This window comes from Schistocerca serialis, chromosome 1 (genome assembly GCF_023864345.2).
Source record: "Schistocerca serialis cubense isolate TAMUIC-IGC-003099 chromosome 1, iqSchSeri2.2, whole genome shotgun sequence".
Classification (NCBI taxonomy): Eukaryota; Metazoa; Arthropoda; class Insecta; order Orthoptera; family Acrididae; genus Schistocerca; species Schistocerca serialis.
Window position 1 is genome coordinate 677,568,430 of NC_064638.1, and position 15,389 is coordinate 677,583,818.

At 39.2% G+C, this 15,389-nt stretch overlaps 1 protein-coding gene across 2 annotated transcripts in view; it reads left to right on the forward strand.

Annotated features, from left to right (window-relative positions):
• The window catches only part of LOC126480126 (ionotropic receptor 25a), a 417,221-nt gene that overhangs the window by 365,353 nt on the left and 36,479 nt on the right, over positions 1-15,389 (forward strand). For both annotated transcript variants that reach the window (XM_050103840.1, XM_050103842.1), the window contains one exon: positions 2,876-3,006. In XM_050103840.1, the coding sequence (XP_049959797.1) occupies positions 2,876-3,006 (131 nt within the window). The remainder of the gene's footprint in view (positions 1-2,875; positions 3,007-15,389) is intronic.

Genomic DNA, 15,389 nt, shown 5'->3' on the forward strand with positions numbered 1-15,389 from the left:
AAGTCCATATTCAATGCCATGAATGATCTCCAATGATCCATATGGCTAACAACTGCAAAACACAACTTACATTTCATCTGACTGGGCAAGATCATAATGCCACCTCACATATCTAATGTCAGGAAATGGACTTGTTTGCAGCAACACATTATCCGCACAGACAATGTGAAGATCTCTAGAGCACCACAGACTATCACCATCATGAGAATTATTGTGGCTTACCTCGACCCAGCAGCAGGAGTTACACTGACAGTGATGTGTTCGATAACAATGCTGAACAAAGGAGTGGCATCAAATCATCTTTTCAGATGAGTCCCAGGTTTGTATACAAGATCATGATGAGTGAAAGCTCCTAGAAGAACAAAAGTTGTCAATTGGTGTTCATCATCATCATACAGCTCTGGTACCTGGTGTGGTGGTACAGAGCATGCCATTAGGTACACACCACCGTCACATCTGATTTGCAGTGTCAGTAATTTAGAAAACAGCTGTTACACTGCCGATGTATTGAGACAGTGGCTGTGCCCTATTTTTGAGGTCTCTATGATGTTACCATTCAACAAAATACCAAAAAGCAATGTTTGTTGCTAATTTTGGTCTTGACCTAGTTCAGCATATGCTTCGGATTTCTCAACCACTGGAAGCTCTTGGTTACGGGTTGCTGAGATACTAGGCTGTCATCACTTGCCAGTCACTATCATTGATTAACTCTGGAATAGAGTACAAACAGCATGGAAAAATATTACTCATGTCTGTCAACTAAGCTCAGTCGAGCTTGAGGCCCAGGTGGATTAGAGCCATTATTGCTGCTAGAGGTAGCACCCCTCTTCACCAATTTTCTCACCCTGTATGCTTCCATATCATCTACATATCTGTTAGAATATCACCAGCTGCATTAGCGACTTTTTCACCAGAGCTTGGTTTACTGAAACCATGACCTGAAATGAGGTTCTCCCTTTCTAATACTTTTTCCATAAAATCAAGCATATTTCATCATTCCCTCCTCCCCCTCCCTTCTCTCTCTTTTGCGCACACACATACACACACACACACACACACACACACACACACACACACACACACACACACACACACACACACAATATGCAAAAATGCAAATCAGCCAAAAAATTCATTGCAGTTTTTTGGTCAGATTCTATAATTCTTATGAACCCATTCCCTTTGCCTTATGGTTCTTATCCTCTCAACCACATCCTTTAAGACTTGCTCTACGGACTCACCAACTTCCACATACTGATCTTTCCCCTGCAACATTGCCTGCATATGCATTTGACTCATATATTGAACACACTTCTTCTTCCCCCTCTCTGTGACCATCTCTTCCTCCCTTTACCTGTCTACCTCATCCTCCCACCTCTACCTCTCCATCTCCTCCTCACCACTCTGTCTCTTCATCTCCTCCTCCCCCTCTCTTTGTCCATTTCCTCCACCCCAGCCTCTGACCATCTCCTCTTATCTCTCTTTCTTTTCATCTCCGTCTCCCCCTATTTTCCACTTGGCCACTGTCCCTTTATACTTTAAACCTGCCTCATGCATATCCCCCTCCTTGCCTTTCTGTCCATTTCCTCAGCCCCCTCACTCTGTCCATCCTCTATCCATCACAATCTGCTCCCCACCATTCTCATTGACATTTGGAGTCCATGCAGTACAGTTCAATAAAGCAGGCTGATATTACTCCAACATGCCTGTCATACAGAGCAGGCTACACATCAGGGGTTTGAAAATCATTTATTTGTCCTTTATGTACAGGCAGGCACACAAAGCAGATCGATGAAGCAGGCCAGCATGCCAGTCATACAACGTGGCCTACATGTCGGGGTCCTGCAAACCATTTCTTGCCCCCAACATGTAGGGAACCCTGCAAAGCAGGTTGATTTGACATGCAAAGACTGTTACCAAATAATGTGCCTGTCGTGCAGGGCAGCCCATACACCAGGAGGTGAGAGAAAGACGTTATTACCCTATCTCCACTCCCATTGGAGCTAGGACGTTACAAACCCCACAGTGCTGATACCCATGAGGCCTGCTGTTTCTATGCCAAATTTGGTTGAAATCACTCCATCAGTTTGGAAGGAGATCCAGGACACACATATACACTCTGCTTTATATATACAAAACAGATATCATAGCAGGAAGTGCTGCCCACAAAGCAAATCTCAAATATTGATTTAAATGCAGACTCTGGCCAGCCTTTTATAGTGGTATGACAGCCAAAAAATTGTTAATAACAATGAGAGGACATAGCCAGAGACTATATACTGGAAACAAATACTACCCTGTTGCAAGAAAATCATGGCCCTAATTCCTGTTCTGCTACATATGCTATCTAGATTCTCCTCCCCTCTGCCACTTCCTCAGAATTTTAAAGGTTGGTATTTGCTCTATAAATTGTGTTTGGTTCTACCATCTACCTGGCTTCAGTTTGTCATAGTTTTTCTGGTCTTGTCCTCCTTTCTCGTTATTTCATTTCCTTGCTTTTCCATTTCATTTCATTTGCTTCCACTCTGTCTGCCATCTTTCCTATAATCACATTACCCCACCTCCCCAACCCCACCCCTGCTCCCAACCTCACCACACACACAAACAAAGCAAATTTGTCAGGAATTTAAATTGCAAAAGACAAATCACACTTGTCTTTCATCAAGTCAGCCATTTTAACATAGATTTTTTTTCTTCTGATTTTAAATAAGTTTCTTTTTTCTGTATTTGATTATGCACAATCAATGATAATTTCTTTTCTCTTAGTGATGCAGTCCTGCTTCTTTGTGTTTATTGAGTTTCAGCATAAAGGAATACTGAACAATGTAATAATACATCAGTGTATAATGGAAATGCACCTATATTGTTTCTCCAGAATTTTGCAACTGCTAAACAAGAGAAAGCTTGAGAAACTGAAGGAACAATGGTGGAATCAGAATCCAGAAAAGAGGAATGACTGTGAGAAACAAGATGATCAATCTGATGGGATTAGTATACAAAATATTGGTAAGTTGTGGTACTTTCTCCATGGAACTGTGAATAGCTTTAAATGTAGTAAATCTTGTAAACGCTAAATTTTTTTTTCCTTAGGTTGATTAAACCATAGTGCCAACAGCTTGGTACAAATTTAAAATAATATACACAGAGAAATTACAATATAAATAGTTTGAACATGATTTTAAATTATTTTACAATTTCCACATACATTCAATACTTACAGCCACAACTACAGACAGAATGGAATGTTAAAAAAAGGAGAACACAGCAGAGCTTGGGAAGCATATACCTGGAGACCAAAGTGATTGTGTAACCACAGATAGTACACCAAATTTCATATACACGCATTACTGTCTCGTGTAAAACAAAAAGGATTTTGTATGTTTGACGATCTTCATGATACATAAAACAGGAGCACTTGTTGGAAAGGGAACCTTTAGGTTCACAACATTTTGCAGTAAACAGTGTTGTTGTGTTTTTGAAAAACTTCAGAAAAACAACATTTGATTTAGATCTCCTTTCTTCTAACAGTCACAGAAAGGCTTATTCTTGATGCCTATTTAATGCCTATGGGAAGGAGTCAAACTGTGGTTGGTATACACTTGTGCCAAGGTAGTAATCAGCTTCCTGCTCACATGAACATTTTGAAAAGATGATAGATTAACATTTGTAAGAAGGCCAGAAATACTCCCCTCCTTGCCAACTGCATTTTAAGAAACTAATGCTCTGGTTCCCCAAAGCTCATAAATATTTGAAGAAAGTCATTATTTAATACCAAGAGCTGCAATAAAAATTTTTTATCGAGTGGTGTAATAAATCAGTGACCCTCTATTTTGGGGCAGTCACATATTTGATTATTTGGTGGTATGTGTCTTACTTATCACCAATTCTAGATTGAATTTCATTACATGTTTCTGAGGATTGCACATAATCAACCTCCAAAGAATTAAATGTATATATTAAAGCAGAACCTTTCCAAGCCAGCAGTTAAAAATTGTAGGCATTAATTCATGTCCTTCGTAGAGAAGTTTATTCAGCTTGATCATATAACAAGCAGCTATTAATAAGCACAGTTGATTTGGTTCCTATGGCAAACAAAATATTCAAACCCTGCTATGTATCTGTTTGCACTAAGTCTCTGCATGTACAGTATCAGTGTCCACGTAAAATAAAATTATGATTTTAAGTCTTAAATTCGGTTTGAGCTCTTTCTAATCAGCAAATCCCACCACTTTTCAGTGATGGACAAAGTGTAGACCTGTCCTTTCAAAAACTGTGAATTTTATGATAATAATCTCAGCCTGTCATAATGTTATACAACCAAAGGTAATTCCTAAGTGTGGGGTATCAGTCAGCTCACCCACTGATAATGTGAATAAGTCTATCTCCTCACTCTCAAATACTGTGTAGTGGTTATCATTTCAACTTAAAAAATTCGTGATCAATTTCACACGATCATAATTTTGGATGACCACAGATAGCAATCTATCAATTCTTGAGTGTCAACATTAATTATTATTTTGACTTTATGTACTTGAGTGAATATTAATAATGCTTTGATAGGCCTATATAACTCTCAAAGCACTTGCAGTAGTAATTTCCTGTAAAATAGCTTCACAAACACATACATATTCACTTATATCTAAAAACAAAGATGATGTGACTTACCAAATGAAAGCACTGGCAGGTCGATAGACACATAAACAAACACAAACATACACACAAAATTCTAGCTTTTGCAACAAACGGTTGCTTCATCAGGAAAGAGGGAAGGAGAGGGAAAGACGAAAGGATGTGGGTTTTAAGGGAGAGGGTAAGGAGTCATTCCAATCCCGGGAGCAGAAAGACTTACCTTAGGGGGGAAAAAAGGACAGGTATACACTTGCATACACACACATATCCATCTGCACATACACAGACACAAGCAGACATTTGTAAAGGCCCAAATGTCTGCTTGTGTCTGTGTATGTGCGGATGGATATGTGTGTGTATGCGAGTATATACCTGTCCTTTTTTCCCCCCTAAGGTAAGTCTTTCCGCTCCCGGGATTGGAATGACTCCTTACCCTCTCCCTTAAAACCCACATCCTTTCGTCTTTCCCTCTCCTTCCCTCTTTCCTGATGAAGCAACCATTTGTTGCGAAAGCTAGAATTTTGTGTGTATGATTGTGTTTGTTTATGTGTCTATCGACCTGCCAGTGCTTTCATTTGGTGAGTCACATCATCTTTATTTTTAGATATATTTTTCCCATGTAGAATGTTTCCCTCTATTATATATATATTCACTTAAATACTTTATATGGTTTTATTACTGAGAACATTATCCATTCTATATCGTGTAAACTTAAAATCAATTATTTAGTATATTGAAGTATTTGTGGATCATGGAGATACTGATCATCCACAACCTCAGTTTGTAATGAATATACATTGTTTCATGTAACACTTTCTTCTTGGGTAGAATGCTGGCCTACCTGCCTATGCAGTTTTCTGAGAAAGCACAACTTTTTTCTTTCTTCATACTTTAGGTTATAGTGCCGACTAAACATTAATATTAATTAGTCTTGTGGTTATTGGTGCACATATTTTCATATAAAAACATGCATGACTCTGTCATGACCCAATATAAGGAGTGTGTCTGACAAAAGTCTTACTTGTGCTCTTTCTACCAGTGAACTGGCAATTTTGTGATTAATTTGGCCTTATAAGGACTGGCACAGGAATAAATTCTTATTCTGTAAACCATATAATGTTTTAAAAATGGCTAGGTTGGATTTTACTGTTTTAGATACAATACAATACCCAATAGAACGTTTACTCATAAAAATGTTACTGGTTATAAATGTAGAGAAGTACCTGGACACTTATTCTCTTGTGATTTAGATAGCTGATGTTATGTACAGGAGTGCCATATTGCAAATCATGGTAAATTATAAGCAGTTATTAATTAGAGAGTTAATTATTCAATTTTGTATGTCATATTCTACAGAAAAATTGAAGTAAGAAAATTATGTAGACAAAATTCAGGCCGGCCTCTGTGGCCGAGCGGTTCTAGGCGCTTCAGTCTGGAACCGCGCTGCTGCTATGTCACACAAGCTTACCACAGCAGAGTAAATCTGCTGTTTCAGAGCATTGCCTTGGCACCAGTCATCCTATGGAATGTAACAACATGGAGATTGTGGCATACAGTTCCAACTAGTGAAATAGTGTTATTGAGGGATTTGTAAAGACTAAATTAGAAAGTTGCTTTATACATAGAGATGGAGATTTTTGCTTAAATTTGGTGTGGAGTTCTGTTCTCTACCTCATTATAAAGCAGAGGTACAGGGTTAATGCTACATCATCCACTGGTTATTATTATTCACCATCAATAACTTCTGATATTGAGCATCTCTTTTTGTTGAGTAATTGCAGTAGCATTTATTACTGTGTGCATGTGTTATCTTCCTGCATATGCTGTGCATACTGATGTTTTAAATTTTCTTGGATGGAGTTTTCCTGATGCATTTATGTCTTGAAGCTAGCAGGGTGTGCACCTGTCAAGATATTGTAAATTATCAAACAACATTACCTGGCTCCATTCTCATAAGTTATTTGTATATTTTATACATTGAGAGAAACTTGAACTCCAGCTTTTCTTTTGTCCATGACTCTAAGTGTTTTGTGCTTGGATATACAGGCTGTCTCACCTAACTCTCCCACCTCAAATATATCTGGAACAACAATAGATATTCAAAAACTGTTTTCACCAGAATGAACTTGCAGCAGAGACTTAGGAAACCAAATACTTTGCAAAATTTTAAAAAGTAAAAAAATAATATTTTCAACACAAACCTGTGCATTTTTAAATAGTCACCCCCTATTATTTCATATGCAATCAATAGCATGAAAAATCACAAAAATAATGTCAGTTACATCCCAAGAAATTGCAAAGCAAAGTTGATGCTTGAAATAAATGAAGTGCACAGCTAGCGCACGTCCTGAGACCCAAGCATACACCTCACGCTGCCTGTGTCAGGGGCTCACACAATGGGAAGGTATGCACAATCCACAAAAATAAACAATAACACATCCAATGCAAAGTTACATTTTTCAAATTGTAAATGTATGTTTATTTCAACGAAATGACAACTAGAGCTACAATTAGAGATAACACACTTGAACTCACTTTTCTAAACACATTTACTAGTGCCCTGTCACCCACAGAAACTGTATTGTTGTATATTACATCCAGCATACAAAATACACCCACATCTTGACCGATGAAATTGTGTCACGTCAACATATGTTCAAAGTGTTCTCCATTTGCATCAATACATGTTTGCAGATGGGTAACGAGAGAGTGCTGCACAGATTTTAGAGTTTCTACAGATATTGCCGCACATGTCACAGTAATACAATGTTGCATATCCTCTAATGTCATTGGGGGATCTTGATACAGTCTGTCTCTCACTGCATCCCAGAGAAAGAAGTCTAATGGCGGGACCATGCTGGCCATCGCACAGTGCCTCCCTGCCCCAACCATCTATCTGGAAATGTCACATCTAGAACATCTCTGACAACTTTTGCATTGTGTGCAGGACATCCATCATGTTGGAACCACATTGACAGACGAGTTTCCAATCCTAGATCCTCCATGAGGAGCGCTAGTGTGTGTTGAAGATATGATGCATATTGCTGTCCGTTCAATGTTCCATGGTAAAAATAGGGACCTACAATAAAGTTATCAATGATACGGCACCAAACATTGACACTCCACTGTCATTGATGAATAACTTGGTGAATCCAGTGGTGATTTTGCGCAGACCAGTAGCGCATGTTCCACAGATTCACATTACCATGATTTGTAAATGAAGCCTCATCCATAAAAACATATTGCTTAGGAATACTGAATTACCTTACAACTGCTGTAGGGCAAAATGACAGAATGCAATGGGGGATTCAAAGTCATTCCTGTACAGTTTTTGGTGCAGTGAGATATGGTACAGATGAAACCAATGCTGATGCAAGATTCTGCACACACTACTGTGGCTGATTCCTACACCTCGTGCAATTTCTCGTACACCCACCTGAGGATTGTGCACTACAGCAGCCAGAAAAGAAATTTTGTTTCCATTGCCAGTCACTGGCATTGTATGTCGACATTTTGTGGGAGCCCAGCTTCCTTTTTCTGTGAGTGTCTTGCAGATGTTGGCAATGGTTTGACTGACACTGCCGATCTGGATAGTATTCAGCATACAGTGTCACAGCTGCAGTTGCATTTCTGTGACATTCGCCATAAATTAAAATAAAATCTACTTCTGCTTTATTACTGAAGGCCAGCATATTGACTAGATGATGGCAAATATAACAAGCCACCAGAAAACAGGATTTAATGTGGCAACATATGTGAATTATGTTACAGTATGAGAGCAGTTCAGCAGACCAGATCAGGAGACTCTTGTTCACTGAAGGTAGAGTGTGTCATGGTAATGTTTGTATGTTTACTGCAGGATACAGGTGCCAGTGCAGGCAACCCCTGTTCTGAGCACAGTATTGCATGTGATACATTATGTTAGAAAATGTGACGCTATTGCTATCCTTTACAAGCCACACATTTCAGAATTTATGAGGTTTAGAAACGTGAAACCAAGTGTGTTACCACTATTTGTACCTCTAGTTGTCATTTCACAACAATAAACATGTGCAGGACATCCATCATTCTGATACCACATTATTTGACACATTATAAGAGGTGGACTAGTTCAAGTAAGGTGCAGCTCAAGAAGGGGCTAAACTATCCCCCTTTAAGACTGCCATAAATGAATTATGGGCCAATGATGTGTTGTCATACACTACCACTCCATACATTAACACTCTACTGACATAGTACACTACCTGTGCGCTCCATTTATTTCAAGCATCAACTTCGCTTCACAATTTCTTGGGATGTAATTGACGTATTGTGATGCAACCAATGCCATTATTTTTGTGATTTTTCATGCTATTGATTTCAGATGAAATAATAAGGGGTGTCCATTTAAAAATACACAGGTTTTTGTTGAAAATAGTATTTGTTTACGTTTTAAAAGTTCATATAGTATTTGGTTTCCTAAGCCCTTCCGTATGTTCATGCTGGTGAAAACCGTTTTTGGATATCTATTGTTGTTCCAGAGATATTTGAGGTGGCAGAGTTAGGTGAGACACCCGGCATATGTACTAAGTGATGGATTTATTTCTGTTATTTGATCTGTCACTTCTAAAGTCAAGTTTGTGGCTGATAGCAGAATCCAACTGCAACTTTTACATCATATGTGATTGTTATTCATGCCCATCCCATTACTTATACAAACCTAGTTTCTTATTTATTTGTCACACCACATTCTGTGAAGATTGTCCTTTTGGCAAACACTTCAGTTTTTCTGGAGATCTTGCTACTATCAAATTATGGCCTTAAACATCTGTTGTTTCCAAATGTCATATGAGTCCCCACAGTTTATTTATGATACTTGAAATCTTAACACTGTTTTAACACTTCTACAATTTGTCACTAATAGTTTCACATTCCCATCTACATGGGGCATTTCTTGACTGTGATATTAGTCTACATCTACATCTACATCTACACTCTGCAAAGCACTGTGAGGTGCATGGAAGGGGGTATGTCCCATTGTACCAATTATTAGGGTTTCTTCCTATTCCACTCACACATGGAGTGTGGAAAGAATGATTGTTTGAATACCTTTGTGCATGCAGTAATTATTCTAATCTTATCCTCATGATTCCTTTGTGAGTGATATGTAGGATGTTTTAGTGTACTCCTAGAGTAGTCATTTAAATCCTGTCCTTGAATAGTTTATGCTTGTCTTCAAGAGTCTGCCATTTCAGTTCCTTCATTATCACTGTGACACTCTCCCATGGATTAAACACACCTGTGACCATTCATGCTGCCATTTTCTGTATACATTCAATATCCCCTCTAATTCCTATCTGTTATAGGTCCCACACACTTGAGCAATATTCTAGAATGGGTCGCACAAGTGATTTGTAAGCAATTTCTTCAGTAGACTGATTGCACTTCCCCAGTATTCTACCAATAAATTGAATAACCAATAAACTGAAGTCTGCCACCTACTTTACCCATGATTGAACCTACGTGATCATTCCATTTCATACCCCTACAAAGTGTTACAACCAGGTATTTGTATGAGTTGGGCAATTCCAACAGACTCATTGGTATTATAGTCATAGGGTACTAAATTTTTTTGTTTTGTGAAGTGCACAGTTCTACATTTCTGAACATTTAGAGCAAGTTGCCAGTTTCTGCACCATGTTGAAATTTTATCAAGATCAGACTGAATATTTATGCAGCTTCTTTCAGATAGTACTTCTTTATAGATAACTGCATAATCTGCAAAAAGCCATATTTTACTATATTGTCTACAAGGTCATTAATATACAACATGAACAGCAAGGGTCCCAACACACTTACCTGAGGCAAACTTAAAGTTACTTCTGCATCTGATAATGGCTCTCCATACAAGATAATATGCTGTGTCCTCCCTGCCAAAAAGTCCTCAGTCCAGTCACAAATTTCACTTGATACCCTTTGTAACAATGTTTATCCCTGCTAATCAGAATCACATATTCTTTAAAAAAAGTCCTTATAAGCATTCTGCATACAGGCTGCTAGATTGGTAACAACCTCAGGTGTGTAATGCACCCCAGCTTCATCCAACAGGATCTTGCAGCCCTCAGCCTTGTGGCATAAGCGTAAGAATTCATGTTTAAGTTATCACATATTGTCAAAGTCTCTGGTCCAGACTTTTAAAGTCGCTCAGAATCAGAGGTTATGAACAACACTAAAGATTGCAAACTTTGTAAAAACACCTTGGCAAGGCTGGTTGTTTTCACCTTCTCTGTCAGTCGGTGGAAGGAACAAAGTATGACCTCAGAATCCAGGCAATGGGCATCATTTATTTCAGTGTGAGCAATAACCTTCAGCTGGTTACAAGCTGTGCCTCAGTTGCTGATGAGATGTCATTTTAAATAGAGTCTCTCTCTCTCTCTCTCTCTCTCTCTCTCTCTCTCTCTCTCTCTCTCTCTCTCTCTCTCTCTGAGTGCACATGGTTCTCCTTCTCACTCCTTCTCATCACTTGTTTCCATTTCTCAAAGAGATGCCATTAAATGCTGTACATCTGAATTCCTAATGATTAGTAGACCTCACCTCTTCTATCTCTGCTTTGACCTGGCCTGGGATGTATATGTGTTTCTGACAGGCTGAGCTACCACACTGTGTCATGTTCACTGTCATACTTGTCAATAAAGAAGATGAATATGAGCTCAAACTTTTTTCATGATGACATACTTAAACAAAACATTCTTGATTTATTTGGTGTGTAAGATCCAGATAAAATCAAGCTTTTGGCAAAATCCTTCATCATCTTCATCAGGAACAACTATCTGTTGTGATTGCTGTTATGGTGACCATTTATAGCCAAAAGATAATTTGTGATTGGTCTGTGTGCATCATAAATATGCTATGCTACTGGAGATTGTGTCCATAACTGCAATGGTGATGCCAGTACTGTTACAGAAACAATTCAGAACATTTCTGAGTGTCTTCTCAGCATTAAGAGCTTGCTTTCATACACTACTAAGATCATAGCAATTATGGCCATTGTTCTCATTACAATTTCTGTTGCTTTTTGAATACAGAATTCCAGTTTGTAGAACCATGAACATTATTTCATATACATCAAACATCATTCTGTTTGTTCAGCAGCTGCTAGTTTTTCAAGCTTTCAATTTGAGCATCTTGCACTGAACCAAAGACCAGCACCACCTCACAGAGTGGTACACACTATCATCAATCTTGCAGACAAGAACTTAGGTGAAAGAACCATTTTGGCATTGAATAGGAGGATTGAATTTTGCTCCTATGCATTGCAAATTGCCTATTGTGGAGATTATTATTGGAATGGAAGCTAACAAGGTATCTCTCACAGGATATCACCAATGAGGTAAGACTTGTGACAAGTCATATTAAAGCCACAGTCAAACATCAGCCGAGCAGAGAGAGAGGGTCTCCATGCTTTACAGACATATGAAGATCTAGCTGTGCATTCAGCTAAAAAGAAAAATGCCACAGTTATTCTTAATACTACAGAAGATCATAGCAAAGTGTCATTGCTGTTGGAGGATAATACATACAAATGCCTATAATTTTAGTCTAGTTTCTCATAAAGCAGAACAATGTCAGAGCTGCTGAAGAATTTTGGTCTATCTAATAATGTCTGAAGAACCTCAGAGCTCCTAGACCTCCCAGGCTGTATGGCCTTCCAAAAAGCTGCAAAGAAAGCATTTCATTAAGATCTATCATTAGTGTTATTGGTTCTCATACCTAAAGGCTAGGCAAATATCGAACCTGACTAATGACTCCCATAGTTGCTACTGTCAATGAATATTAAAAACTATTACAAGGAAACATCACCAACTTGACCCTCATATTTTAAGGAGAAGAGAGCACATTTGCAAGTTATCAGCTTCAGCAAGTGATCCCACATAAAAATCTGGGCTGTAATTTCGATAGTTCGCAGTTATGATCTTCTGAAAGTTCAGCTTTTAAACATGTGCACACACCAGATGTCACTCCCTCTCCCCAACTGCAGCTGCTTAATGCTCAAGCATGAAGAACTGTAGAATTAAGTGAGTAAGATGTTTGTGAAATACTGTTTTGACCTTGATAACATACTTTGTTTATTGTGTCTAAGTGTGCAGTTTCTAAACTGTAGCTGCTGCCAGAGATCTCGTTGCTTTGAACATTTTTATGTGGTGGTTGAAAAATGTGGTGTAAGTGAATGAAATGAATGACTATGTCATTAAATAAGTTGCAGCAGTATTTAATTATTAACATCACTATTGTGCATTATTTTCTTTGGAATTTGAACTTGACTGGCATGACTAAATTGTACATGATAACTCATTAACTCCATTTCATAATAATTCTTCAGTTGCTTATATTTATTCATATTGATTTTAAGGCATACATACAGCCACAGAATACTGACACAACAATACTATTAAAATAATATTGAACTTACACTCATCTCTAGAACATTATGACCACTTACCTGTACATCCAACTTTGGCCTGGATAACAGCAGCAGTGCATCATGACATGAAAGCAATGAGGCCTTGGTTGGTCACTGGAGGGAGTTGGCACCACATCTGCACACACAGTTCACCTAATTCCCGTAAATTCCAGGTAGGGGGCGATGAGCTCTGACACCATGTTCAGTTCCATCCCAGTTGTATTCAGTCAGGTTCAGAACTGGTGAGCTGGGAACCAGCACATCAATTGGAACTTGCCCCTGTGTTCCTCAGATCACTCCATCACACTCCTGGCCCTGCGACATAAATTATCTCGCCAAAAAATGCCACTACCATCAGGAAACATAATCGTCATGAAGGGGTTTTCATGGTCTGCAACAGTGTACAATACTCCTTGGCCATCATGGTGTCTTGTACAAGTTCCACTGGACCCATGGATGCCCACATGAGTGTTCCCCAGAGAATAACAGAGCAGCTGCCAGATTGTCTCCATCTGGCAGTAAAGGTGTCAAGGAGCTGTTCCCCTGGAAGACGATGAATTTGTGCCCTCCCATTGACATGATGAAGAAGGTATCAGGAATCATCAGACCATACAATAATGCTCTGCCACTGCACAAGCATCCAGTGCCAGTGGCCATGTGCCCATTTCAGTTGTAGTTGCCAATGTCATGGTGTTAACATTGGCACATGCATGGGTCATTGAATGCAGAGGCTCATTGTTAAGAGTGTTCATTTCACTGTGTGTTCAGACTCTACCACTTGCCCACCTGCTTAGCTGAGTAGTAACATGTTTCCCTACCATGCAGCAGGCCCAGGTTCGATTTTTGACTGGGTTGGAGATTTTCTCCGCTCATGGACTGGGTGTTATGTTGTCATCATCATCATCATCATCTCGTCATCACTGATGTGGAAGCTGCCCAGTGTGGCTTTGCCTGAAAATAAAGACTCGCAAGTCAGTGGCCAAACTTCACTAGATGAGACCTCATGACCATCAATGGCACACAATCAATTCATTCTTTTTTCTGCCCAGCATTAAAGTCTGATGTTAGTTTCACCACAGTTCACTGCCTGTATTGTTTTACCAGTCTTCCCAGCCCTTGATGTCAGACATATGTAATGAGGGGTGGCCTCCTAACCACACAATGTCTGGACATGGTTTCACTTTGGTTTTGCCATGTGTTGAAGACACTCACTACAGCGCTCCTCAAACAGTGACAAGCTGTGCAGTTCCCAAAATGCTCACACTAAGTCTCCAGGCCTTCAGAGTCTGAGCTCCATCAAACTCACAAAGCTTGTGTGTCTTCCCCATTCTACACACAGACATGCTCACTGATACTACATGCACTGTGCATGTGTCTGATTAGCAGTCATTCCTTGCCAGGTGGTACTGCTATCGCTTGGACAGGTTTATATTGATAGGAGATCAGTGGTCATAATGTTCTGGCTGATCAGTGTATCTGTGCATGAGGTTGACATATTCCTGTGGCATAATGTGTGCTTGAATGAGATTTCAAAATACGTTGGGCAGATGTGGCCATCTCTACCATTCTCTTCTCTCACATTCAACATTGGCACCACATCTGCACACACAGTTCACCTAATTCCCGCAAATTCCGGGTAGGGGGTGATGAGCTCTGACACCATGTTCAGTTCCATCCCAGTTATATTCAGTCAGGTTCAGAACTGGTGAGCTGGGAACCAGCACATCAATTAGAACTTGCCCCTGTGTTCCTCAGATCGCTCCATCACACATGAATAGGAGTGCTCTGGTCATCATTCCACTGTACAGTACTTTACTCTTTGGCATTAGGCAGCTGCAGTGGAGCAGAGTGACTGACAACATCTGGTGTGTGCAAAAGTTTAAAAGCTGTACTTCCATAAGGTCATAACTGCATCCTATCATAATTATGGGCCAAATTATTTGTGTGGGATCAACTGCTGGGACTGGTATCTTGCAAGTGTTCTTTTTTCTGCTTAAGATATGAGTTCAAGTTGGCAATGTTTCCTTGTTAGATACTCACTGACAAAACCAAGCAAATCAGAGTTGGCTCAAACAATATTTTGATCATTGTGGATGTAGTCTCTCTGTTTACAAAAGTTCATGTGGCATACACATTGAATATGTTGGCAGATAAGCTTCCTCCTGGAACTATAATTTGTTCCGTCATGCTTTAACAACCACCTACTTCTTGTATAGTAGTAATCTTTATGAATGACCAATGGAATGATGATGAATTTGGCTCCATTTCACCCATCTCCATTTTACCTATATGTTAACAAAACATTTATTGTCTGTCCACA